This window comes from Thalia democratica, chromosome 2 (genome assembly GCF_965202585.1).
Source record: "Thalia democratica chromosome 2, ktThaDemo2.hap1.1, whole genome shotgun sequence".
Lineage (NCBI taxonomy): Eukaryota > Metazoa > Chordata > Thaliacea > Salpida > Salpidae > Thalia > Thalia democratica.
In genome coordinates this window covers 46,146,880-46,173,151 of record NC_139166.1, presented here as the reverse complement: position 1 = coordinate 46,173,151, position 26,272 = coordinate 46,146,880, and the positions used below count along the sequence as shown (strand labels likewise).

Here is a 26,272-nt window from a genome sequence, read left to right as displayed (position 1 = left end):
TGCATTTGTTATTAAATATTTTCGTAATATTGGATCTGCAAGCTCATTCTGCGTCTTGAATTTATAAAAGTTTTAAAAACAAAATTTTGTTTGCTGGATCAATGCTGAAGCTGCATAAACTTTCAGTAATATGTAAAATCATGATCGTTGTTGCAAATTTACTACAACGCGATAAGATAGGTAATAACTCGAGCAGGGGGAATTTGAGCAGAGGCAACTCGAATAGGGACAACTCGAGCAGGACTAGAATATTTTTATTTGATGAAAAAATGTTTTAACTTTATAGAAATTGTAATTTTATTAAATATTGTATTATAGGTACTTTATTTTTTCTAGCAGAGAAGTATTTTGTTACATTTGCAAATTGATGACGTTGTAGTATAAAAAGGTCTTGAACTAGTATAAAATAGAATTTTTAAGTTTGAAGATTTTTTTAAATTCTCTGCATTCCCTAACAAAAAAACCATGCGATGCCACCACGAGCACTAAGTAGAAAGATTGCCAACTATAAAGTATTCTAAAACTGTATACTTAAAAAACTTTTGTTTAAAGACGTCATGCTCGAGTATTTTTTATCAAATGGATTAAGAATGGCAACTTTGCGAGGCAGAAATATTATCTGTAATCCAGGGCCGTTTTTTGACTATTCTCCTGTTTACTTTGCACCCCATGTATAGGGGAAAAAAGTTTAAATTATTAATATATATCGTTATCTGACCAAAACTTTACATATATAAGTAAACTGAGTTGTGCTTTTTGCTAAACTTTTGAATATTGTTGATTTAATATGACGTAGTTTTGTAAGTATTTATGTTGAAAGAAAGTAAAAACTGTATAAAAATGTTATAATTGTAAAAGGTGCACATATGAAAAATGAAAATTTTGATACAAAATAAGCCAATCAAAATTATTTATATTTTATTTGTTTTACTAAAATCTAAAGAACTGTATTAATTATCAAGATTTTGCATTTTGTTGAATAATATTTAAAAAAATTTATATAGCTCAGAAATTTTTATTACAGTTGTATAGTAGAGATTCATATAAATTTTTAAAGTATTTATTAAAAGCTTCCCAAAAAATACTTTGTTTTTGCACAAAAAAAATGTGCTGCCCCACTGGAAAAAGTCTAGATACGCCCCTGCTGTAATCTATAAACTATGTTACAAAATACAAATCTTAAAATATACATATGATAGTAAAAACATTAAATATAATATATGTTAAAACTTTACGAAACATATACTTTAAGCAGACTTTAACTGTGTTTAAAAATTTTTAGGAGGAAGACGAAAAAGAAATACCGAAAACCTAGTATGCATTAAAAATATTGTCTACAGAAAGTTTAATCATGTATAAAATTACTTAAAGTAAATATGCCATCAGACAAAAACAATAATTCTGCTCAGAAATGGTAAAACTAATTTTGTTATTAACATTAAAAAAATCAACTTAAAATAAAAAGAACGATATTATAAATGAACTATTTTTGTAAACAATGCCAAGCTAGGTAGCTATCAATAGATTAGAGAACCAATTTACTTTTTTTTTATGTAGCGATAGTTGTCAGTGGGCAACAAATAGCTTAACTCATCTCATGTAACTAAGTTCAATCAAATTGTTTAAACTGTAACTCTTGTTATTGTGATTGCGAATATTAACTACTTTTATATGCACAAATAACAGTTTATTAGTTAAAGAAATTGTTTTTTTATTATTATTTTTAATGAAACTGTCTTATATGGTATTATTAAAAAATGTTCTAAAAGCTTCAGTTTAGGAATTGAAACTTCCTCGTTACAATATAAGCTTACACTAAAGTTATCGTACAACACGTACCTTTATTTTAAATAATGGTAAATGTAAAGTTAACTTATGAACTTAAAAGCGGGTAATTTAGACGATGATTTACGGAAAATTAGATCTCCAGCTACACTCTGCTTATTCTAATGCTAAAATACAGGTTTGCTTTTATTTCAGCTTAAAAAGACTCTGCTTTCTTAGTTTTAAGAAATTATTTTAACTGAGTTATGCACTCCTGATAGATAATTTCGATATGTATGTATTCTCTAGCACTTTTAGTGTCGTAAAGATTAAACAAATTAAATACATCCAAATTGTAACATTTAGCGCATTAAAGCTAAGCTTTAATTTGTCAAAAAAAAATGCATTGCAAAATTGATGCTTATGAAAGCTGTAGCTTCAAAATTCAAAATCTTATGTTACAAAAATTTGCATAACTTGTTGTTACTATTGACAACGTTAAACGTATTATTTTGAATACAATATAAATGTTTTTTTGTTATGTAATGCATTAAATTGTGATTTTTTTATACTTATTTTTAATGAATTTTTTCTGGGTTTACACAAATGGCAATACATAAAAAGTCATAGTGGGTGTGGAGCAAATTAATAAATTGCCTTGTATACAGTTATCACTCGTACATCAACAATCCATTTTTGATGTATTAACATAACTGCTTAGTTTCAGATTAAATTTAATAACATTAGAGGTAGTTTAAGTTGATGTGTTCCCGCTAGGACGTTATCTGCCGTCATTTCAGATGTTTTAATTTTTGTAGATTCGTAACTTTTTTGAGCTAGCTACGTCCCTGCTAAAATATAACGAACATATTTGTAAAAACATTCAACTTACAGTTACAACAGCCACTTATCAAAAACTTTAGATAAAACGATGTGATTTTTACTGTAGTTAATAAATTGTAAATCAAGGTCGGCAGGCTTTTATAAATAATGGTCAATTTTTGTTATAAAAAGTTGCTCGCGGGCTGCAGTCATTCTTAAATAATTTAAATAACATTCTATTCTGAACCGCAAATATAGTAGAGTTAGCCATAAAAGAGCACTATTAGAGAGTTATTAACAAATCATGAAATTAATTGTAAGTTTTAACATGATTTTTATCTTAATAGTTTTGAAAAAAGTGCGATTTTGTTTGAAAATTTCTTTGCGGACCAAAAAATTTTGCTCTGAGGGCTGCAGTTTGCTGATTCCTGTACTGTAGTAGATGAAGACTAAAACATCTAAAGCAATTACGACATGTTCCCAGTTATTTGTTGTATAATTTTTATTAAGTAGTTATATCAGTTAAAAAAAAACATAATTACCTCGATAAAAAAGAATATAGAAGACGGTTAAATTTCTTTGACTTAAGAATAAAAATCAAAATCGAATAAAAATTGCAAATGTACAGTAACAATTCTATTTTTAAATGCACAGTAAAACTTTAACAATATTTTTCTATGGCCACTGAAATATTTTTAATAGAGTAGAATAAATAGTTTTTTAAGTTTGTTTGTAGACAAATAAAAATTAATTGTTCAATAAAATGTTTTCAAAATAATTAATATTTGTAAATGTATTGAATTATTCTTAAAACTAGCTCGAACTTTTTGTTCGTAAAAATGAACATAGTTGTTGTATATTTCAAGTTAATAAAATATAAATTAAAAAAATGTTTGGTTATGATTTATATTTTATATCCATACCAAATAAGAGCTATAATGAAATAAAAGTTATTTGCTTAAAAAAAACAAGCATATACTAATCTTGTATTCAGCTAACAGGAATGTTCAAGTTTCAGTCTTAAAATTTTAAGTGCAAACAATTATCAACTTTTGAATAATAAACTTTATTAGTTTGAACTCAGTGAATTGTATGAGAAAATAAGTATCTATCTCAATGAAGTATGTTAAAAAAATTAAATTATTCCAGTACATAAAAAAAAAAACAATAATCAGAGATCTAAAAAACTCATTTTTTAAATATGCTTCAATTCAAGAGTTACCACAAACTCAATTCAGTTTTTATTTATTTTTTATTTTTTTTAAGGTAGAAAAAAATCAGAATTAACTCACTCTCCCCTCTACAACGATAAACGTTTTCTGAAGGTTATGCAAGTGAGTTTGAGCTCATCACGTGTTATTCCACCTACCCTATCTTTAAATTTACTAAGAAAAAATTTTACCATTTAATTAAAAAATAAAACAAAATCTATAAACAAAAAAAGTAGAACTTTTAACTAACCAAAAAAAAAAAACTAATCCTAACCCTTTATTGAAAAAAACCCTGGTGACACGTCATTTGGCAAACACTCACAAGGTTAAAATCTCAACACTAAAAACCACAAAGTGTGGGAAAATCCTGAAGCTCAAATCCCCAAGCAAGTGCTGCAAAGTTCTGTACAAAACAACAATAGCAACAATCCAATTATGATATCACTGCCACCAGGTGATTCCACAATTAGCTGTTGAAAATTTAAGCAGCAATATACCATTAAGCAGTGTAATTTAAAAACAATAGCTACAAAACAACAAACTCTAAAAGAAAATCTTATGTAATTTATTGCTAGCATTAAGTTAACACAAATCTTGATCAATATTTAAAAACTTGACAAATAGTTTCTCTCTTAACAAACTTGTATTAGAAAAAGTAAAAAACCTTAACAGAAATGTTCCTTTATATATTTAAAAATAAGTTAAATAATATAAAATATTTAATTTAAATTTATACAGAAATCAAAAAGGAAAACAAAATATATATTTAATCTAGTTTATACACAAATGCACAAAAAAAAAAAAAAGACAATAAAACACAAAAAGTTTAGAAAAACAAAAGGTTATCTTGCAAATTCAGGCTTGTTTTGAATTTTTCTAAACTTCAGGATGGCTTTTACATAAAAAAGACAATAATTACAGCTGGTTTTAATAGTAGAGAAAGATTTTTTGGTCATTTTGATGCACTAGGGGTTGACAATACTTTAAATAATTTTGTTAAATTTGTTTAAAAACTTATTTGGACCAGGTTTATCAAAAAAAAGTATTTTGTTAGACAGATAAGTTTAAAAAGGTTACACTGAATAGAGTAGTAGCAACTGTATATAAATGTAGATGTTGGTAAAATGGAAATTTGTGTCTGACTTACAGGTTGTTTTCTTTTTTGATGGTTAAAAAAAATCATGTTGTTGCCACTAACCTGGAAACCTGGTATTTGACAATTTAGGCAAAAAAAACTGGAATTTTAACAATTTTCATATAGTAAAATTTGAATTTGACTAAAAAAATTTATTGTATAAATAAAAAAATATTCACCAATTTTTTTTTATTAAAAAACATTTCATTTAATTAGCTTTACAGTATCTTTTCAATATTTTTATGCTATTTAACACAGTTTCTTACCATAAACTTAACTTTAAACTAAAAGTAGAACCAAAAATGTGTACCTTTTAAAACCTGGAAGAAAATTAGAAAATCTGGAAAAAATTTTGAAAAAAATCAGTGGCAACCCTGTGTTTAGCTGTATTTCCTGCTTATAAATATTTGTTTTTGCTCTCTTCAGTGCAATAATCCCAAATCATCTGTCCCAAAATATAGTTTTTACAGGGTTCCCACTTCCATATAAATCCCTATAAATTTGCAATAATCTGAAAAATCCCTATGAATAAATAGAAGTTGTTGTAGAAGCAAATCCCTAGAAATCAAGTCATTTTGTATGGTGATTGAGATTTGAAAGCCAAAACAGCAACACTATGTGGTGGTGAAAAAATGCATAAAAAAAAACTATTTGAAAAAATTATCATAACATTTTTTAAAATAATTTTTATGTCAAAATCTTTGCAATCTCAGTACAAAAACTGTGACTCTATTGCACCACCTAGCAGTTTTTTTCTTATAAATTAAATACAGTTTATCTAAAGTTTGCTTATTTAACTAAATTTAGAGCTCAAAAACTCTCAAAATTTACTTAAATTTCTGACTAAGACTGTTTTATGATCGATTAATGACATGTTTTACTTCATGTACCTTGAAAATATGTTTGTAACGTTTAAAATTCATTGTTTTTTTTGATAATTTCCCTAATAATTTGCTATATTTTATGGATTTATCTATAATTTTTAAAAAAATTTTAGTGGTAACCTTGTTTTTACTTGATAATTCTTGTCAAAAAGCTAATTTAACAAATTTATTTCCAGAAAGCGTTTATAGATGCAAAGGGCAGGGTAACTAATATTTTTACAAAAAAAAAGTTAAACAACTTTTTCACCACAAAATTTGCTTTGTAAAATCACTGTTTTGAGATGTTAATTTTTTTTAGAAATTAAAAAATGGACTTTAAGACCAGGTAAAAAATAATAAGTTTGAGTTAAAAAAAATAAGCACTTGTTGTTTTAAGCAGATTTGGATCTACTTATCATAACAATATGTTAGTGCTAATGTCAGGGTTTTTATGTATTTGGACATTAGGTTAAATCAAGGCTATATATATATTAAGTATTTTAAAAATAAAAATAAAATGTATCACAAAAAATGTAACACTGTTAAAATTAAACTGATAGAGGCTAGTTTGTTTCATCTAATTATAAGCCTGACTGAGTTCTGACCAACAATTACAAGGGGTGAGAAAAATTTTAATTAGAAAAATTACTATGTCAGACTAAAATAAAAAAGATTGTATAAACTTATTTATATTAACCTTTTGAACCATAGTTTACAACAAGGCACTACACCATTTCCCACCTTAATTTTTGGTTTTTATGATTTTTTATACATTTTTTGTTGTTTGTACTACAAGAGTAATCATATAAAGTGTTACAAAAAGAAGTATACTATTTTACCAGGGAAACCTTACAATTTTGAATAAAAAAAGTTAAAAAGTCTGGATTTCCAAAATTTTTAAATGTTAAGTAATAAACTGCAGATAAGTTAAGAAATCATTATTATATACAATAAAAATGTTGTATATCACTAGAAATATATACTTAATTTTATTTATTATAAAACACATTTAAAGTAGTGCATTTTGGTATCTTTTCAGCAGTATTTTACTATTAAAAACAACATTTTACTTTAAGGATAGATTTTTTAATAAAAAGCAACAAGAAAACTTAAGAAAGTGACACACTCAGGTTAACTTAGCTAGTTTGAAATTTACAAAGAGTTAATCAGAATGACAAGTAAAAATTTACACAAGAATTAATAATTGTAGAATCAAAGTCTTGGTTTTCTAGAATTTCAAATAGCTTGCACATTTTATGCATATATTTTTGAAAAATAATTGTTATATTATTGGATATATCATTGTTGCCACATGTTCAGGCTAGGAAGAAATTTTTGAAAACTCTGCTGACTCACACTAGCTTCTAGTTTTTTTCTTAAAACTTTAATAAAAGATTTAGTTTTTAAAGATTTCAATACTTTAAATTTTGTGTTGAGGCAGCAGGGATAACAAACTTTTTATTAGATTTCGTGTTTTTATAGCTAAGTATCATTCTTTTTGTTTTGTTTTCATTAAAATAACAACTTAAGTTTAATAATATACTTCTCAATTTTCATTGGAAAATGTACAATTGAAATGGCACAAAGTAAAATAAATCTTTGATGAGAAGTAAAAGTTTTATTTGCCTAATTTTTTTTCAAAATAAGTAGAACTCAGTATAAATGACATAATGTTCTGTTAAATTAAGAAGTTGTGATGGGCTCAGCTCTAAATCCTACAATAGCCAGTGTTCTAATGGGGCATAATGAACAAAAAATAGTACCTAATTTTGACATAAAATATCCTAACATGAGATATGTGAGGTATATGGACATATGGTATTTTATAGAAAGCAAACTGCTTACCAGTTTGTCTAGTTGATGAATTGGATAACATATAATTAGTTTATAAGTAGAATGGATATCCTGAAACTTAAGAAAATTAAGTAATAAAGTCAGTCCAAACCAACAAATGCAATCAAACAATTTTGCCCAGAAAAACGCCAGATATAATTTAAACTTCTGTTTATTAGAGCAAATTCAAAACTTATTGAAAGAAAGATAAAATATTTTTTGTTGTAAATCAGGAGTTTTTTTTTTACTTCTTAAGAAATATTAACTTTAAGCAGAAAATACAAAAAGACTTTCCCAGAAAAAGTTTTTTAGTTGATAAATTTTATTGTTTCTAGAAAGTAGTTACATTGGGCAAACCTCTAAGAAATCTGTAACTCAACTATCAAGGTACATGTACTGAAATTTATTTAATTGTACGTTAGCAATAAAAATAAAAAAGAGCTTTGCAGTCAGAAATGCAATAGAAATATTATCTATATCTGAACACTTGGTGAAGAAATCTGAGAGGAGTGATAATTTGAAAATTTCTATATTTAATTGTTTAAATACTTTCTTGTATAATTTTGATATAATTAAGTTTGAAACTATATTAATCTAATTTAATATATCTAAGTTATGTAAAAAGAAAGAGTTTGCTAGTACCTTATTTTCTTGAAATCCATTTTGTGTTTATAAAAATTTAATTTTTTTTATTAATCTTATGTGTTTTTAATTGATTACTTTGTATAATTTTAAAGTAGTATACATACTCTGCTTTATTTGTTTTGCGTGTTTCAATTGTACTTTTCCTCATTAAAATTAAAGAATTATAATGGAAATTTCAAGAGGGCAGATTTAGTATTATTTTTTTACATTAAAAACTTTTAGAATATAAGAAATAGAAGTTTAATTTTAACAAATTTCTAGTGTTGATTTCAAATATTAGATAAGACTTAAAGCCTTTAGGTTGCTCGACATTAATATGTCATTTGAAGTTCCTTAAATTAAAATTTGTGATGATAACATTAACAGTGATAATTTTTAAAGTTAGTTTTTGTACTAATAGGTTATTGTATCTTTTTCTGTTATATTTGTGTTAAGGGCATAGGGAGGGGGGTATCACCCTTTTTTTGGTTTTTGATCTTATTTATATATTTTTTACTATGCTACAAAATGCTTTTTACAGATTAAAAAAATTCAAAATAATTTGAGATATAGCCGGTCAAAGTCGGAGGCAACAATAGGTTCCTTATGGGAGGCGCAAACTAAAACTGCAAAAATAGACTATTTCACTAAAAACCTATCTTCTCCCACGTTTTTTGAGATAACTACCTCAAAATTTCAGGAAATGTTCCTTGATATATTTAAAAAATTCTTTCGGAAGGAATTTTGGAAAAATTAAAAAATAAAATTTTATATAAAAAAAAAAACAAAAAAAACAGTTTTTTTAGTTTTTTTGTTATATAAATTTTTTTTAATTTTTTTTATATTTTGTCCTGACAGAATTTTTTAAACATTGCAAGGAATATTTCCTGAAAATTTGAGGTAGTTATATCAAAAAAGGTAGGAGGAGATAGTTTTTTAGTGATTTCTAGTTATTTGCAGTTTTAGTTTGCGCCTTCCATAAGGATCCTATTGTTGCCTCCGACTTTGACTGGCTATATCTCAAAAATTATTTTGAGTTTTTTAAATCTGTAAAAAGCATCTTGTAGCTTAGTAAAAACTATATAAAATTAGATCAAAAACCAAAAAAGGGTGTTTACCCCCCTATACTACTTAACATAAGTATATATATTTTTATTCAATTTTGATTTTTTTCTGTTAATGTTTACAGTCTTATATAGTCAGTATTTAAAATGGAGTTATTTTAAGTGTTTTATAAGCTTTAAATGAGCAAGAATATAAATATGTTGTTAGTGATTTTGAAATACAATGTATTTCATTTTCTTAAAATTTATTTAAGTACTTTCAAGTAGGACTCGTCAGAAATTGTTATATAATATTGAATAGTATAATTTTATTTCAATTTGTATTCATTCCAATCCAGTAGAAACATATTCTGACGAGTCCTACTTGAAAGTACTTAAATAAATTTAAAGAAAATGAAATGCATTCTGTTATATATTTTTAGTAAGTTATGCACCGGAAAAAAGCTGTTGAAATACAATGTGCAATTAATATGAAAAGTAGATTGCTATAAAGGAACAATATTATTAAAGATGTTTAATATTAGTGCTGCCTGACTAAAGCTAGTTTTTAGTAGCTCAGGCTAGTTTCTTTTTTCACTACAGAAATTGGCAACTTTGTCTTACTCATTTTTTCAAAAAACTTTACTTTAATGCACTTAAGACCTTTTTGCTCTTCACTATCAACTCCAGAATATCTAGTGTAAGTTTCAAATTATGGTCTCATGCCCCCTTTTTACTATTTATATTTTTATTGTAAAGTTTTATTTGTTAACAATGATTACTTTTTATAACTAGTTTCTGATTTCAATTTAAATAGTAAGTATCTTTTTATTCAAAACATTCTTAAGTATCTTTCTCTAGGATTTAAATTGTTTAAAAAAATTAAATTTAGGCTTTTGAACAACTATCTTAGAAAAATTTAGTACAGGTTCCAACATAATAAAATAAATTGGAATACTAACAGTAATTCTTAAATAAAAGCAGTTTTTTTTGACTAAATAATAAATTACAACTAAAAATTATCAAAAAAAAGATGTGCTTTCAAAAACCTGAAAGAAATTTGGTAAATTTGAAAAAAAAATAGAAAAAGCAAGTGGCAACCCTGTACATAACAGAAAGCAAAAAAAAAACTTGAGCTCTTTAAATGATGAGATAAAAATGGTTTAATAAATTTAGGCATAGTAAAATTTTGTGTTTAAAAATTTTCATTCCTGTAAAAAAATTACTATGAATACTATTTTAACTAAGTTATTTTTTAGGTTTTTTAAATAATTCAAAAAAGAAAAATTCATCTACATGGTAAGTTAATTTTCTTGTTTTTTAGATTAATAAGTTTGTTAGAAAAAAAAATTAGTTTAGCTGAATTTTAAACATATTATATTATTTATCAACTAAAACGGGGAATAACTAGAAATTGCTAAATTCTACGTTTTATGAGAGAACTGCCTCAAACTTTTAGGAAATGTTCCTTGCAATATTTAGAAAATTCTGCCTGAACAAAGTTAAAAAAAAGGAAAACAAAAATTTTATGACAAAAATAAGACAGTTCTTTTTTTTATATTTTTAAAATAAAACTTTTATTTTGTAGTTTTTTTAAGTTTTCCTGAAAGTTTGAGGTTCTTAAAAAATATAGGAGAAGATAGATTTTTAATAAAATAGTCTTTTGATGTTTTAGTTTGTGCTTCCCATAAGGTACCTATTGTTGCCTCTGACTTTGACCTGCTATATCTCAAAAATTATTTTTAACTTGTAAAATATCTAAAAAGCATCTTTTAGCTCAGTTTAAACTCTATAAAATAAGATAAAACTGAAATTTTTTTTACCCCCTTGTTCCCTTAACACAATCCAATCATTTTTTTTTATGACTAAACTTAAGAAAATGAATTAATTTATTTAATCATCAAAATATTTCATTGTTACAAAACTATTAGTACACTTCAAAAATTTTTCAGTTTCTATACATAAATAAAATAATATAAGTGTTTTTTTTTTTGTTACAGCGTTCCAACTACACTGAAAATTCAGAAAATAAAAGAATAAAATTTAAAACAGTTTGTATAAAACAAAGAATTTCAACTGTTTTGAGTTTATGGCAGACCTTATGATATGAACAGTTGTTGATATAAAAAAATATTATTGCATAATAGAATATATTTAAAACAAAAAATGGTCTAAAACCACAAATTGACTGAATAACTTAGATTGTGGATTTACTCATTTACACTTAGTTTGCGGCTCTTAACAGTGGGTAGTTATTAAAGTTGTTTAAAAACTTGATTTTATAAAATAAAACTGAAATAGGTTTTTGAAAGCTCAGTTGAAACCCTGTTTTTGTTTGTTATATGTGTCCGAAAATGAATGACCAAGTTACTGTTTTATTTTAAAGTATTATCATTATTTTTTCAGCTAGAAGTTAGATAAAGCAAAAACACTAAAAAAGGTTCATGAAGGGATAAATATATATAAAAACACAGTATTGAATTTTCAAAGCAATAATGTAAAGTTTAATTTATATCTGAATTATGAAATTACAAGATAATGTACTCATCATAGTTACATCACTACTTCATTTTATTTAAGACAATTAAAAATTTTAATTCAGTTTTTTTATGTTTAGTATATTCGAAATATAAATCTACAAAGAGTTTGACTAAAAGTTTCTTTTATTAGCTAAAATTTAGCATACAAGAAAAAAGAAGAAAGTTGTTTTTACAGATTAACAACAAAGTTCTGTTACCTAAATAAATTTCATACAATTATTACATACACCTCAGAACATATAACTTGTTAAGACTTATAAAATCTTCTTATATATTGTTTAAAATTTACTTATCATTATACCCTAATGTCTAGCTTTTTATACAAGTGAAAGAATATTTAGAGTTAAATACTATGTAGCAAAATCAACATAAAAAGTATTACTGAAGGTCTGATAACTTGTGAAGTTGTTGCAATTGCATTTATTTTTTAAGGTCATATATGGGTCAACCTTGTTTTTTACAAGTAAATCTTTATTACTTTTGTTTTTATCATAGCTATTGATTGTTTTACCAGCTAACAAAAGTCCAAAGAAGTAATAAAATATATGTAGTAAAAGCTGAAAGTTGATTAAGTTCCTAATGAAGCCACAATTCAAAACAGCAAAAAAAGACTATTTCACTAACTATCTATCTTATCCTCTTTTTTATGGTCAATTTTCCTCAAATTTTTTTAGTCCATTTCTATAATTTAACAATTTGCACAAATGTATTTTTATAAATTTTTAATTTAATTATTGAAAAACAGCCCTTTTTTGATTTTTTAATTTAAAGCTTTTTTTGAGTAAATAAAAGATTTCTACTCAATATTTCTTCTAAACTATTTAAGAAATTTTTCACCAAAAATTATAGAGTTCTACCTTGAAAAGAAAGAGTTAAGCTTTAATATTTTTTTTTTGCAAACTTTATACAAAAATGACTATATGCTAAAATTATTTGAGTTATTTATAATCTATAAAACTAAAACTTAATTTTAGTTCATACTTTTAGCTTTTATATAAATAGTGATGTACCGGACTCACTATCTGGGTCCCAATCCGGCCGGATATTGCCATTTTTGTCTAATATCCGGATTCGGCCGGATCTTGATATGAAAAAAAAAGTCCGGATCCAAGTCCAGCCGTATCCTAATTTGAAAAAAAGTCCAGGTCCGGCCGATTTGGATCTATTTAGTAAAAAGGAGCATACAGTTAAGTATTTTTTCAAAAACAAACCCTATGTAAATTAAAAAGAGCCATTTTTGTCAGTTAAAATTAAACACCTACCGTGATTAGCTCACTTTGAACACATGACTAATTTGAATTTGTTTACATTTAAACTATGAAATAAACATTTCAGAAATGCAACTCTATACCTATGTTTTGAAATTGAAAACTTTACTACCAAATTGTTAGGCTAGTTTTAAGATTTTTTGAAAAACTCAGGCTGGTTTTCTTTTTAGATTTTGAATGAGTTTAAGCTGATCCAGTTTTCAATATTTTGTGATTTTCTAGTTAATTTTGTTCAAGAACTTGATTTTAATTGATTATAGATTGGTTAGGCTTTAGGGGGTTCCTCCTTGATTTTTACAAGTTGATCTTATTTAATAGATTTTAATCTTAGCTACCAGATATTGTTTCTGTGATGTACTTTATCTTTCTATCAATTTTCCTTATACTAAATTTAAAGTTATTCATAGTTTTTTTTAGCTTTTATAGAAATGAAATTTTAAAACTACAAATGTAAGCTCTAATCTTATGTGAAAACTAGTGATGTACCGGACTCACTATCCGGGTCTGGATCCGGCCGGATATTGCCATTTTTGTCTGATATCCGGATCATGCTGGATCTTGATATAAAAGAAAAGTCCGGTTCCGGTTTTATATATAGTGATATAAAAAGTATATCACTATATAAAACCCAATACTAATTTCTGTAAAATACTCCTTAACCCTTTATACCTTGAATTATTTGTTCTAGTTCAAAGCCAATTTTGAACCATATTATATTCTTCATAAAATTCAATAAATTGTGTTGTATTTGACTTCCAAACTTCTAATTTAAGGAGAATTACATAAGATACCTTCAATAAAGTATATTTTATATCTGTAACTACTTTTCTACTTATTTATTTTTTATGTTATACAGAATCATAGTGAAAAAAAAACTCCTTTCTTTGTTATATTTGGGTTATATAAAAGATTTCTTGCAAAATGGACAATTTATTAAAAGTAGCACGACAACTATTGTAATAACATAATAAACTGTTAATTTTAGATTGACAACTTAATTTTTTTGGTTACAACTGACTGATGAGTTTAAATGAGACAAGATTTCTATATAATCTCAAATTGGTCCAGGACACAGTCAATTGTTTTAACTTGTGATTTTTTTCCCTGCATCAATAGTTACAAAAAATCAAAAGATGGTTTAAAAAATTTACAAGTTTATTGCATACTTTAGTTCAAATCGTTTTTGGACAACAGTCCTTCTTCAGTGAACTATAATCTAACAGAAACTAAAACACATTCATGCAACTAAGTCAGTGGTTCCCAACCTTTTTGATGCCCCGCACCCCTAAAATTTCTTAATTTAATCTCGTACCCCTAACACTATATGCTATAATTATTTATTAATAGTTTGATTATGAAATCATTGACTTAATTAATTAATAATTTGTATTTTAATTTTTATGGTAGTGTACTATATTAACAAAAATAAAATACTCGGAAATTTAAAAACATAACAAACTATATTCGAACAAGTTTTATCTATTTTTATGAGGTAGAAAACATCTGAACGTTTATAACGTTTTATAAGATAGAAAACATTAGAAGTGAGGAAAAAGCACTAGAATAGTAGAATAGAAGTAATAAATATTAGGCTTAAACTTAAAACTAAACTTTTTATACATTTAGTTATGAATATATGTACTTAAAAATAAAAATCAGCTGTTCTAAGTTAAGCTTATGTAATGTTTTATTTTCAAAACTATTGGCAGCTAGGAGGTTTCAAAATAATAAAGGTTTAAGTTAAGATTTTAAAAAGTTAAAAGATATTCAGTCTTAAATTTTCAAAAGATATGTATAAAAGCAAATGCAAAAAAAGTTTGTATGCTTACAATATAAATAGAAAAAAGTATATTGAAAAAGGTAAACGGTTTAACTTCAAAAAAGGAATGAATAGAAATAAAGTTGATGCATTGAATACTTTTTGATCTATAAAAATTGGTTTCACTAAAGCTAAAAACAAGTTTTCTTAAATGGTATAACATAGAGTAATTGATGTGAACTTTACAATTTACTGATGTTAAATCTTTAAGCACCACTTTTTGCACAACTAAGCTTAATAAAAGATTACATTATAAATGTAATAGACTTAACAGAACCTGTTCTTAACAGCTAATAAAAAACCTGCTGAAGATACTAATTTTTATCTAAGTATTTAAATTAATATATATGCAAGCTCATAAACTGTTTTAAACAATTAATGGCCAGTTAAGAAAATAAAATATTTAAAGAATAGATGATTAAAATTCACAGGTGTAAAACTCTAAGAAGCTTTACTGAAATGTTAATTCTAAACTAACATCTATTAAATGAAATTAGTAAAATGAATTTACTTCTAGTAAAGCGCTCTTGCTCTATGACGTATTAACAAAATTAATTTATTCAGAAAACTAGCGCCAACTTCTTGTTATAACAAAATGTACTTTCAACTTTATAAACTTAATCAGAGAGTGAAATCTTCTTATTTATTAATCAAAAATGAAATGCCATCTCGCACCCCCTGGAATGCTGCCTCGCACCCCTAAGTGATCCCAAATAAAAGAGAAAAAATATATATTATGACGTAACTATTCAAAATATATATTTAAGTGTTTGTTAACAAAAGATCCTAGTGAAACAAGTTCACTGGAAAATAACTAGAAACAAATTTGTCGTCCAAACACTTATGTTCTCGTTAATTTCTCTTGCTCTCTTCATTTGAGGTCCAAACCGATCTTTCCATTCTGCTGTGATATTAATCATATTGTCAACTAAAGCCTTACAGAAGCAAGACTTTGAACATTTATCTTTTAAAGACTTTATTGCTTCTAATAATCACTGTTGCGTGCGCGTATTCTCCTTAGTCTTGTTGACTCTCCAAATACAATTGATTTGTAAATGGAGCGTGGATGGTGTGATTTTCCATTTACAAATACAAATTTTTTTGCTGTAGGTTTTATGTAGTTTTTTTACATAAAACCCGTCTATTTTTGTCTTATCAATGACGTGGTTAACATCCAAAAACTCCAGTTTGTCACCATCATTTTTTGTGGATATTTGTCTAAAAACTAGCTTTAGATTGTGTTCTTCAAACGCACATTTCAATCGTCTTTTAACATTATCTGTAACATCTAATGTCTCAGACAAAAAGACAATATCATCAATGTAGCGTTTGAAGAGTTTTATAGTTTTAATGGCAGTTGCAATTGGCATTATAATGTGGTGCAGTGCAATATTTGCAAATGACACTGAGTTGTTGTCATCAGTTATAATTCCTTTGAATTGTTTGTAGAAGGGATTGCCCTTTTTAACTACCATATTTTCAAGACAGAAAATTGTGATGTCAATCAGAATTTTTCTGATTTCTTTTATGTAATTTGTACATTATTGGAGAGCATTTGAAATACTTGCTTTAATTAGTTCTTGACACGTGTTAGGGTACAAACCTTTAACGTCTGCAGCTACTAAGTAAAGAGTTTCATTTTTATTTTTTGTGTTGCTTAAATTATTTTTCCAGTTAGTTGAGTTTAAATGAGAACAAAACCTAGTTTCTAGTCTACAAATAGCTTATGATCTGTTGACCCAAAACAATATGGCCGGAACTTGAGCTTGTCTTACATCACATGAAATCACTAGCTTAACCCTGTTGACTGATGCGGTTTTCTTTGACATATACATACTTTAAGCATATCAAAATTCTTTACTAAACCTACATGTTGATTTCTAGATATCTCATGATAAGTCTACTAGTGGCAGATATATTTTTCATGTAGTTTAAAGGTGAAGGGAAGATCAAAGAATTAAAAAATTTTACAAATATTTCTGTAAAAGCTTAAAGTTTGAAGATAAGTCAACTTTGTAAACCACAAAAAAAAAGAAGAGATATAGTCCGTTTTGTAAAAGTTTCTAATACAAATAATAATATGATGAGTATGTTAGGCAACCCTTTTTTATTGAAACAAAAAAAAGGTGGTTAAAAAAAATGTTTAAGTATTGTAAAAAACTAAAAACATGATTTAAATTTAATTTGATTGGAAGAAAAATATAGTATCTTAGTGAGAAAGTAGTTTCAAATTTTTAGTTTGTACTTCCCATAAGACACTAATATCAAATTTGATGAACTCCCCAACTTTGATAACTTGTATCTCAAAAGCTACTTAGAGTTTTGATAAGCATTAAAAAGTGTCTGATAGCTAAAACAAAATTCGAGAAAATAAGGTCACATCTTGTAAAAACAAGGTAGACCCCTACGGCTTTTACTGATATTGAAACTTAACATGAACTAATACAACTAAAATAGTTACTTATATAATAATAAATTCTGGAAGTAAATAAAAAAAAATTACCTTGCTGTAATATTAATGATGGCTTGTTAGTATTTTCTTATGTTTACTTAGGTCTAATTATTTTTATTTGAGTTTATTGTGCGGAGATGGACTCAGGCATTAAAACCTGAGCAGCTTAAACAATACACACGAAAAAAGAAACAAACAAATTACATTTAATGAAACTTAAAAAACTAAACATAACAAAGTAAAAATAATTACAAACAAATAGTCCTGTATGATTAATTACAACTTAGTATGCACAAAAAACAAAACAAAATAAATTCTCATATACAAATTTATGCATAGACTATAAAAGATTACACATTTACAAAAATTATATATATGAACTTATAATCTGTAGAGGGCAGGCGTAGAGAAGATATATATATATATATATGAAGAAAAGAAATATTTATACAACTAAAAGTTAAATACTATATTTAACTTCAAAAGTAATTAATCTTAATTTTTTAACTGTTTTAAATTTGTGTAAACTTTCTTATTGTTTTTTTTTTCACAGAGCAGATACGAGAGTGACAGAAGGATAGATCGTGGTCCAGAGAGAGATAGTAGAAGAAATCAGTATGAATTAGAAAGAGGTGTAAGACACAGTGGTTATTCTAAAGTTAGAGATTTATCACCTGATGACTTTGCAGAAAGAAGGCATGAAATTAGTAGAACAAGACTTCATGAATATTCAGATAGGTATGAAAGGAGTGAAAAAAGATCCAAAGATTTGTATTATGATAATGTTAATAGAGAAAACAGCAGACACAGAAATATGTGTAGTAATGAAATAGAATATAGTAGATCAAGACATGAACCTTTAAGTAGAAATGAAGAATACGTTACAGTTAAGACATCTGGGAAGTATCGAGATGACATAAAGTATGTTAGAGAAAGACTACCTATGGCGAGGTCACCTAATACTAGATATCCTAGGTCAAGGTCACCTCAACTTAGAATTCGAAGATCAAGATCACCCCAAATTAGAGTTCGAAGATCACCATCTCCTCAAATTAGAGTTCAAAGATCAAGATCACCCCAAATTAGAGTTCGAAGATCAAGATCACCCCCAATTAGAGTTCGAAGATCACCATCTCCTCAAATTAGAGTTCGAAGATCAAGATCACCTAAAATTAGAGTTAGAAGATCTCCATCACCTCAAATTAGATTTAGAAGATCTCCATCACCTCAAATTAGAATTAGAAGATCTCCATCACCTCAAATTAGAGTTCGAAGATCAAGATCGCCTCAAATTAGAATTGAAAGTACAAGGTCACCTCGAATTAGGGCTCATAGATCAAAATCACCTCAAATAAGATCTCATAGGGCAAGATCACTAAGAAATGGATCAAATAGGTCAGGTTTACGTGTGTCAAGATCACCCAGGCAAAGACCTAAATCTCCTAGAACAAAGCCTTCTATCTTTGAGTCTTCTAAACATAGGTCTCCTAAAAGAAGAGAGTCTAGACCATCTACTGCAAGAAGAGAATCACCCATCTTAAGTTCAAGGAGATTAAATCGCTCGCCTGAACAAGAACAAAAAAGAAATAATAAACGTAAGCTTTCAGGAGAAAGAAGTGAGCATAGCCATAAGCGTCCAAAAGAAACTCAAGAAAGAAAACGCAGGTCAAAATCTCCTAAGGATATTCGTGCAAGACTTACCAAAATGTCAAACGAAGAAAATAGTTCTAAAGTATGTGAAAAAGTTGCTGCTTTTTTTGAAGAATCTTCAAAAAAGAACTTAGAAACTAGTATTGATGTAGAAAACTTGCCATCTACACAGCCGTACAGTTGGGACAGCGATGCAGAAAACATGTCTGATTTGTTACAAAATTTTGTTAAAGAAAGAGAAGAAGTTGAATCAGAAAGTAGTGATGAAGAAAGTTGCAATTCTGAAATAGAATACACTAACAATGTTGATCAAGTGCAAAAGCAAATGGGGTTTTGTGCTCTTAGTAGCACCAATAAGGTCAGTGATTGTTTTTAAATTCTTTTCTAAAAAATTGTTTAAATTATTATATAATTTTTTGTTTCTAAAATATTTTATTGATTTGAATTTACCAAGTAACTTATATTAAACAAAGTTTTGTTGTAATTATAATGTAAGCTAAAAACCTAAATTTTTATTATTTAGAAAATATTTAGTTAATTTTAAGTGTAATTTGTGTTTAATTAGGCGTACTGATAAGTTTTTGATATTTAGAAAAATTGTTTTGAGTTTCATTTTTGTTTTAGTATTGAATAGCAACAATTAAAACTTATTTTACAGTTTAAAAAAGGCTTAAATAAATTTTAAAAATATCAAACTCATTTTTTTTTGAGATGTGTTGTGATACTTTAATTTAATATTTTAACACTTGATTTGGCTCAAACTTAAAACGTTAAATAATAAAAATATTTTGTCATTAATTTATGATTTAAAAAGCGTTAAGTTTTAAAATTAGTCTAAAAACTAGTTGTTTTTTCAGTTAAGAAACAAGTTTCTTTTAGATCAATCCTCTGAACCAGTTGATATTTAAATTTGTGAAAATCCTTAAATAAATATCAAAAGAACATAAAAGTTTAGTAAAAATTTTAAAACATCATTAAATTTTTAATGAAATTTTAGTCATAATGAACAGAAGTCTTTTTTATTTCCAATCATAAATATTTTTAAGTTTTATGACAATTCATATACTTATAAGGGCCATTTCTTAAAAATATTTTAAAAATAAATTCGTACTAGAAGGTCTATTACTAGCTAATAATAATTATTATGGTTAAATAAAATAAAAAAAAAGTTGTTATTTATGGAGATAATTCGCAATAACTCAGAATTTGAACTGTTAATGAACTTTAGGCAGCAAAACAATGACTAATGTAACTACAAATCACTTAAAAATTATGTATACAGCAAACTATGGTTTTTGCATTTAATTGTGTGTATAAGCTTTTTTCATAAACACTCGTTTGCGCTTCAATACACTTAAAATATTTAAACAATTGTGGTTGTGTATAAAATTTAAAATGTAATTAAATAGATTTTAAAATGTTTTTAAGAAAGATATTAGACTTTTTGAAAAATAAAGTTTATAAATTAGTGATTAAATTATATAATCAATTTACAACTCAATTTATTAATTCTTGATTTATAAAATGTTTTTCAAGTGAACTGTTTAAATGTTAATAAAAAACTAGCTCTAATTTTTTTTTTAAAGATTGGTTTGAAAATGAAGAAGATAAAAGACTTTTAGTAAAATAGGCTTTTTCTCCTTTTTAGTTTTTGCTTTCCATAAAGAACCTATCAAACTCACTGACTTTGATTGCTTAACCACAAAAGTTACTTTGAATTTTATAAAGGGAAAAAAAGTTTCTGGTTGTTAAGATTAAATTTTACAGAACAAGATCAACTTTAATAAAAGGTGGTCTCCTCTAGGACATTAATTTTAACATTCTTATAAACTAAAGCTAGTTTTTGGTCATTAATGCTATTTTTTTGAGAGTGGTAACCCTGTTGTACTAGGTTTCATGGTAAATTGTGCAAAGATGGTATTTTTTGTACAACATAAGTGTTTGTGCTATTAAAAGCCACATCCTGTTAAAAGAAGGATTTTTCACATAAATGTACCACAAGTATGTGTAGTTGCTGTGCTCCTTGTGGAGTTTTACTACTACTTCTATTTAACTTGTCTAGTATGTCCTTCAACAATAGAAAACAACTGTGAGAGCTGGTCTTCTTTAGAATTTGTTAAAAAGCGAATTGCAGAAGTGTGATAATTTTAGATGGAAAAACATTTACTGTTGAGGCAAGGTTTTATTTACAAAACGATCGATTGCTGGCCTGACACTCAGGACGTTCATGAAGACAGGGTGGCTAATAAACCTAGAATTTGAAGAAAACCTGGAATTTAAGAAAAGTTTGAAAAAATATGATAAAACCTGCGATTTTAAAGAAAAATCAAAACCTGGAATTACAAATAGTTTTTACATGTTGGGTAGTAATATTTGTTTTGAAACGAAATATCTGTCATATGATAAAAAAAAAATTCCATATCAAAATTTTTCTATTTAAAACACGTTTAGAGTAACTTTATAGTATCTTTTCAATGTTGTTATACTATTTAGCACATATTTTAACCTTAAACTTAATTTAAGTACGTGTACCCAAAAACCCAAAAACGTGTGCTTAAAAAAACCTGGAAGAAATTTCTCAAAAATTAGTGGCCACTCTGTAAAGAGCTTTTATTTGTTTAAACGTCCTCTGCTTTTTGTTGGACAGGCTAAAACAAAAGTGTACATTGATGACATTTTTGACCCTAGCTTGTGTGATATAAGAGCACTTCAAAAATAAAGATATCACCTTCCTACAAGACATTGTCCCCTCTCACACCTTTAATAATACCCAAGCTTGGTGCAGAGACAATTTTCCCGGTTTTGGTTATGTGGCCTTCTTCATCACCTGATCTCAATGTACTTTAGTTATTGATCCATGTTGGAAACTGAGACCTGTTGCTTTCTATGACGCTGACTTAATGAATAAAGAAAATCCAAAATTGTTTTGAAAAAGATCACATGTCTAGAACATTGTTTAAAATTCGTGCAACTTGTTTTCAATACAATCACTTTGCAGATATAATAAATAGGTAAATATTTGGGTTTATATATGTCTTGTTTAGAAGTGTTAGTACAAAGCAACTGAAAAATTATTTATAAATCCTTTACTTCAGCTTTATGTTTGTTAAAGTTATTCTAATACCAATTTTAATCATTTGCTGAAATTATTTTTAAATAGTCCAATTTATGTGATTGCTCTAAAAAGCGGTTTACATATTTTGGTGTTTAATTTTGTAAATGGATGTTAGTAGTAATAAACAGAAGAATTTATAAGCATTAAATATAAATTATAGTAAGTTAAAAAGCCGTTTTTATATTTGATGCTGTTTTTGTAGTTTTATAAGCAAGTATCGTTCTTATTTTTACTACCTTAACGCTTTTGGATTTTTTGACTCCTTCGCTAATTAAGTTGCGATTATGATGACAACCGCACAGTTGCTTTACAAAAATTACTCTTACTATTTTTATATGAAAGACTGCCTTGTTCTTATTATCTTGTAGCGTTAAATTTAATAATTTATTAAAAACATACTGTTAGTTATTGTTTGCAAACTTAACTAATCATCATTTAAATCTAGTATTGTTTTTATATATAATTTTCTTTCAATAGCTGAGTTGTTTATTTTGAACAAAATTCTATAGTTATAATTTTTTTTTGTTAACTTCAGTGCTTTAATTTTCTGTAAAAATCAGCGCTAAAATATTGTCATGAAATTTTAATGTTGTTTTAATAATTATTATTTATGCTTTTAGTTTTAAACAATTGAATTAGCTTTATTATACGTATGACGTTATATAAAGTATTTTTAAACTAAATTGTTCGATTAGTGCGGTTGTATTAAAAAAATTTACTTAGAAATTATTTTTTTGTTTCCATTAATTAACTAGTGCTAATATATCAATACTTACAAGACAAATATTTTTAAAAGTTATAAATGATGTTTTTTAATTGTTTAGTTATGACATACCATGGTAGTGTATAGTCATTTAATAGAAAGCTTATAAGTTTTTTTTTTGCTTTAGAAATAATGAATTGCAATACTATGCATTTCTTGCTAAGTTATATTTTGTAATAATTTTTTTTTAAGCTGAGTATTTAAAATAACAGGGTGGCCACTTAACTTGAAATCCTGGAAAAACCTAAGTTTTAGAAATTTTAAAAATTAACAATTATTATATGTTAAGCAGTCAAAATTTGATTTGGTACGAAAATCTATCATATAGACCGATTTTTTTTTTACATTATCAAAATTTTTGTTTAAAAACACTTTTAAATTAACTCTACAGTATCTTTTCAATGTTGTTGTACTATTTATCACAGTTTTTTACTTTAAGGTTAATTTTAAACTTAAAATATACCCAAAAAAGAATTTTCTCAAAAACTATTGGCCACCCTGAAATAAAATTATACTTGAACTTAATGAGACTAATTCTAAATTATAGTTGATAACAATTTGAAAGTAATATATAATAAACAGGTTTGCCAAAGAATCTGGAATCCTGGAAAAACCTGGAATTTTGAAGTATTTTTACTTGTAAAGTAACAAGTTTTAGATTTAATACTAAAAATATATAATAAAAATAAATACTTTTTTTATCACTAAAATTTTTTTTCCATGTAAGACCAGATCAAAAATAGCTTTACAGTTTCTTTTCAATGTTGTTATACTATTTAAGACTTTTTAACTTAAATTTAATTTTATAATAAAATTGTACCAAACGTTTTGTTTTTTTAAAAACCTAGGCGAAATTTACAAAAAAACATTTGGCAATCCTGAACAAAGTTTCCCGCTACTATAGTTGTTGACTTTTAAATAACCTTTTTTTATATAAAATATAATATCTTATCGAGTTACTTTCATAACTGAGTAAACTAAAAATTTTAGAAACTGAACATTTTTTTAAGAAATTTTATTTTTAACTAACACCTTCAAACCGTTCTTATTGTATCTACTTTTACAATAGTTTCTAAGTTAAAAAGAAGATTAAAACATTTATTTTTTTGATTTGTATATTTGTATTTAAAATTATTAATGTTAAAGTTGAAGTAAAATTAAATTTAACAATTTATAAGCCTAACTTTTTGTTATATCACTATTTATAAGTCTAAATTATAATAGCATGTCATTTGATAACATAATTTAACAGAAATTAAGAATATTCTGTTCTTACTAGTTTGTTTGGTTTTAGATAATAAGTTCAACATCTGGAGGAACAAAAAAATCTGCTCAATGGGAAGAAGAGAGTAAAAGCTTAAAAGCTGCGTAAGTTGTACATTTGTATAGTTATATATGTTTATTTATTTAAGGTGTAATTGTAAATATAAAGCTTATTAAATATTACAAAAGCATCTGTTTAAAAAATAATTGGTTGATAACTAAATGGTCAAAATGTAGTTTATTATTTTACAAAAAATATTAACGAAAGCTTGAAAGAAAACTAAGTTTTTAAGTTTATTTAAAAGCTACTGCTGACCTCGCGTTAAAATAAAAGTATTTATATTAAATATTTTTTTTATATATTTAGTTTTTTACCATAAAAAAAAAAAAATATTGCTAATTACCTATACTTGGTAGCGTTTTATTTGTTATAACATGAAACAATAGTTCGTAGAACAGTTAGTGTGATATTTATATTCTTATTTAGTTTATGATATACAATTAGTAGTTAAAATTTAATAATACGTATAAGAAAGTTTTAGTTTAATCTAATTTAATCCTATATATATATATTTATATATTTGAACTGTCTAACACATGAAATACATTTTTTCTATTTCTCAACCTAACAACAAAGTCTCTCACTAAGCTGATATTTTTCAATAAATTCCAAATCACAGTGAGCGATCCAAAATTAAATCGGAGCGCGACTCGAGAAGAGACCGTAAAGAGAGAGAGGATCGCGGTGGGGAAGGGCGCAGGAGGCACGGCAGGGAGCGAGGCGAAGAGCGCCGAAGGGAAGGACGAAGGAGCGTCAAGGAAGAAGAAGACAAGAGAGCGCAGGAAAGGAAAGAGGCGCGCTATTACTAATCACACCGAATGAGTGTGTGAAAATTTGTTAAAATTTTTTGATTTGAAAAACTAGGTTTGTTGGTTGAGCTAAATTGTTAGATGTGTTTGAACACAAAGTTCTTGGAACCATCAACGTCACTTGGTTTTTATTCTTTTGCTCAGTTTCATTACAGTGATGTTTGGATGATGATCAAACATATTGTGTTGTTTTATAAATGAATTGTGTTTTGAACTTAAAAATGATCTTAAGTATAAAAATAGTTTTCAATAAAAATAATTAACAAATAGAAAATTACAGGGTTGCCAAAAAACCTGGAAAGACCTGGAATTTGAAACAAAATTTACATGTTAAGTAGTAAACTTAAAATTTTACACGAAATATCTATCATATGGATATTTTTGTCATCATCAATTTTAATAAAAAAACACGTTTAGAATAGCTTAATAGTATCTTTTCAATATCGTTATACTATTTAACACAGTTTTTTTTACCTTAAACTTGATTTAAACAAAAAAAAGTCTCTAAAACGTCTACTTTTAAAAACCTGGAAGAAACTTTAAAAAATCTGGAGAAAATTTGCCAAAAAATTTGGCAACCCTAAAATAGTTTTTAAACCATATAATGTCTTTTAGCAAATTTTAGATTATGAGGATATAAGTTTTTGTTCTTGTTTAGATTGAATTGTTTTCTTAAATAAAGTGTGAATTTAATAATCCTGTTAGAACAATGAACATTTGTTTATTAACTTAAATTATCTCACTATAAAATTTCGACGGCTACGCTATCATACAGAAATTTTTATAAAAAATGTTAAACAAGTGTTTTTCAAGCATTAAGGAATTCACGACTTTTTACGTAATATATAGTCCACAGAATAATAAGTAAGTGTTTAGTTTTTTAAATACATAAATTTAGTAAAATGGTTTTCAAGTTTAAAGCCATTACGTGCTTATCAAAAACTTCTGCTAAAAAAATAAAAAAAAAGTTGTAATTTAATTTTTTTATTAAGTAGGGTCTTAAATACTTGATAGAATCTCAAAAATCTTTTATTGTTGTAGACTGTAGAGGCAAGAGTTGTACTGATGTTTTATTTCTTATAAAGAGAATTATCAAAAATTAAAATATGCTGTTTGCTGTATTTATACTAGGGATGAGTAACTTTTCTTTTTGGCAGGTCAAAATTACTAAAAAATCTTTTGCAGGCCTTACTTGTTCAAAAAGTCTGTGTGTGCCGTAATTAAAAATAATTCTACT

The 26,272-nt window shown here is 26.2% G+C and overlaps 1 protein-coding gene across 1 annotated transcript; it reads left to right on the top strand.

Moving 5' to 3' along the window:
* Window positions 1-10,553: 10,553 nt before the first annotated feature.
* Window positions 10,554-25,768, top strand: LOC145829321 (uncharacterized). Its single transcript, XM_082937086.1, has 4 exons — window positions 10,554-10,594; window positions 17,928-19,382; window positions 24,197-24,270; window positions 24,846-25,768. Exons 1-4 carry the CDS (start codon window positions 10,592-10,594, stop codon window positions 25,033-25,035), a joined length of 1,722 nt encoding a protein of 573 aa, XP_082793212.1. The 5' UTR covers window positions 10,554-10,591; the 3' UTR covers window positions 25,036-25,768.
* Window positions 25,769-26,272: the final 504 nt, after the last annotated feature.

What these genes read in the sequence shown, in the direction of transcription:
- LOC145829321 (XM_082937086.1), top strand. An exon ending in CTCTTAGTAGCACCAATAAG is followed by an intron (nt 19,383 to 24,196) that starts GTCAGTGATTGT and finishes GTTTGGTTTTAG; the next exon opens with ATAATAAGTTCAACATCTGG. An exon ending in AGTAAAAGCTTAAAAGCTGC is followed by an intron (nt 24,271 to 24,845) that starts GTAAGTTGTACA and finishes TCCAAATCACAG; the next exon opens with TGAGCGATCCAAAATTAAAT.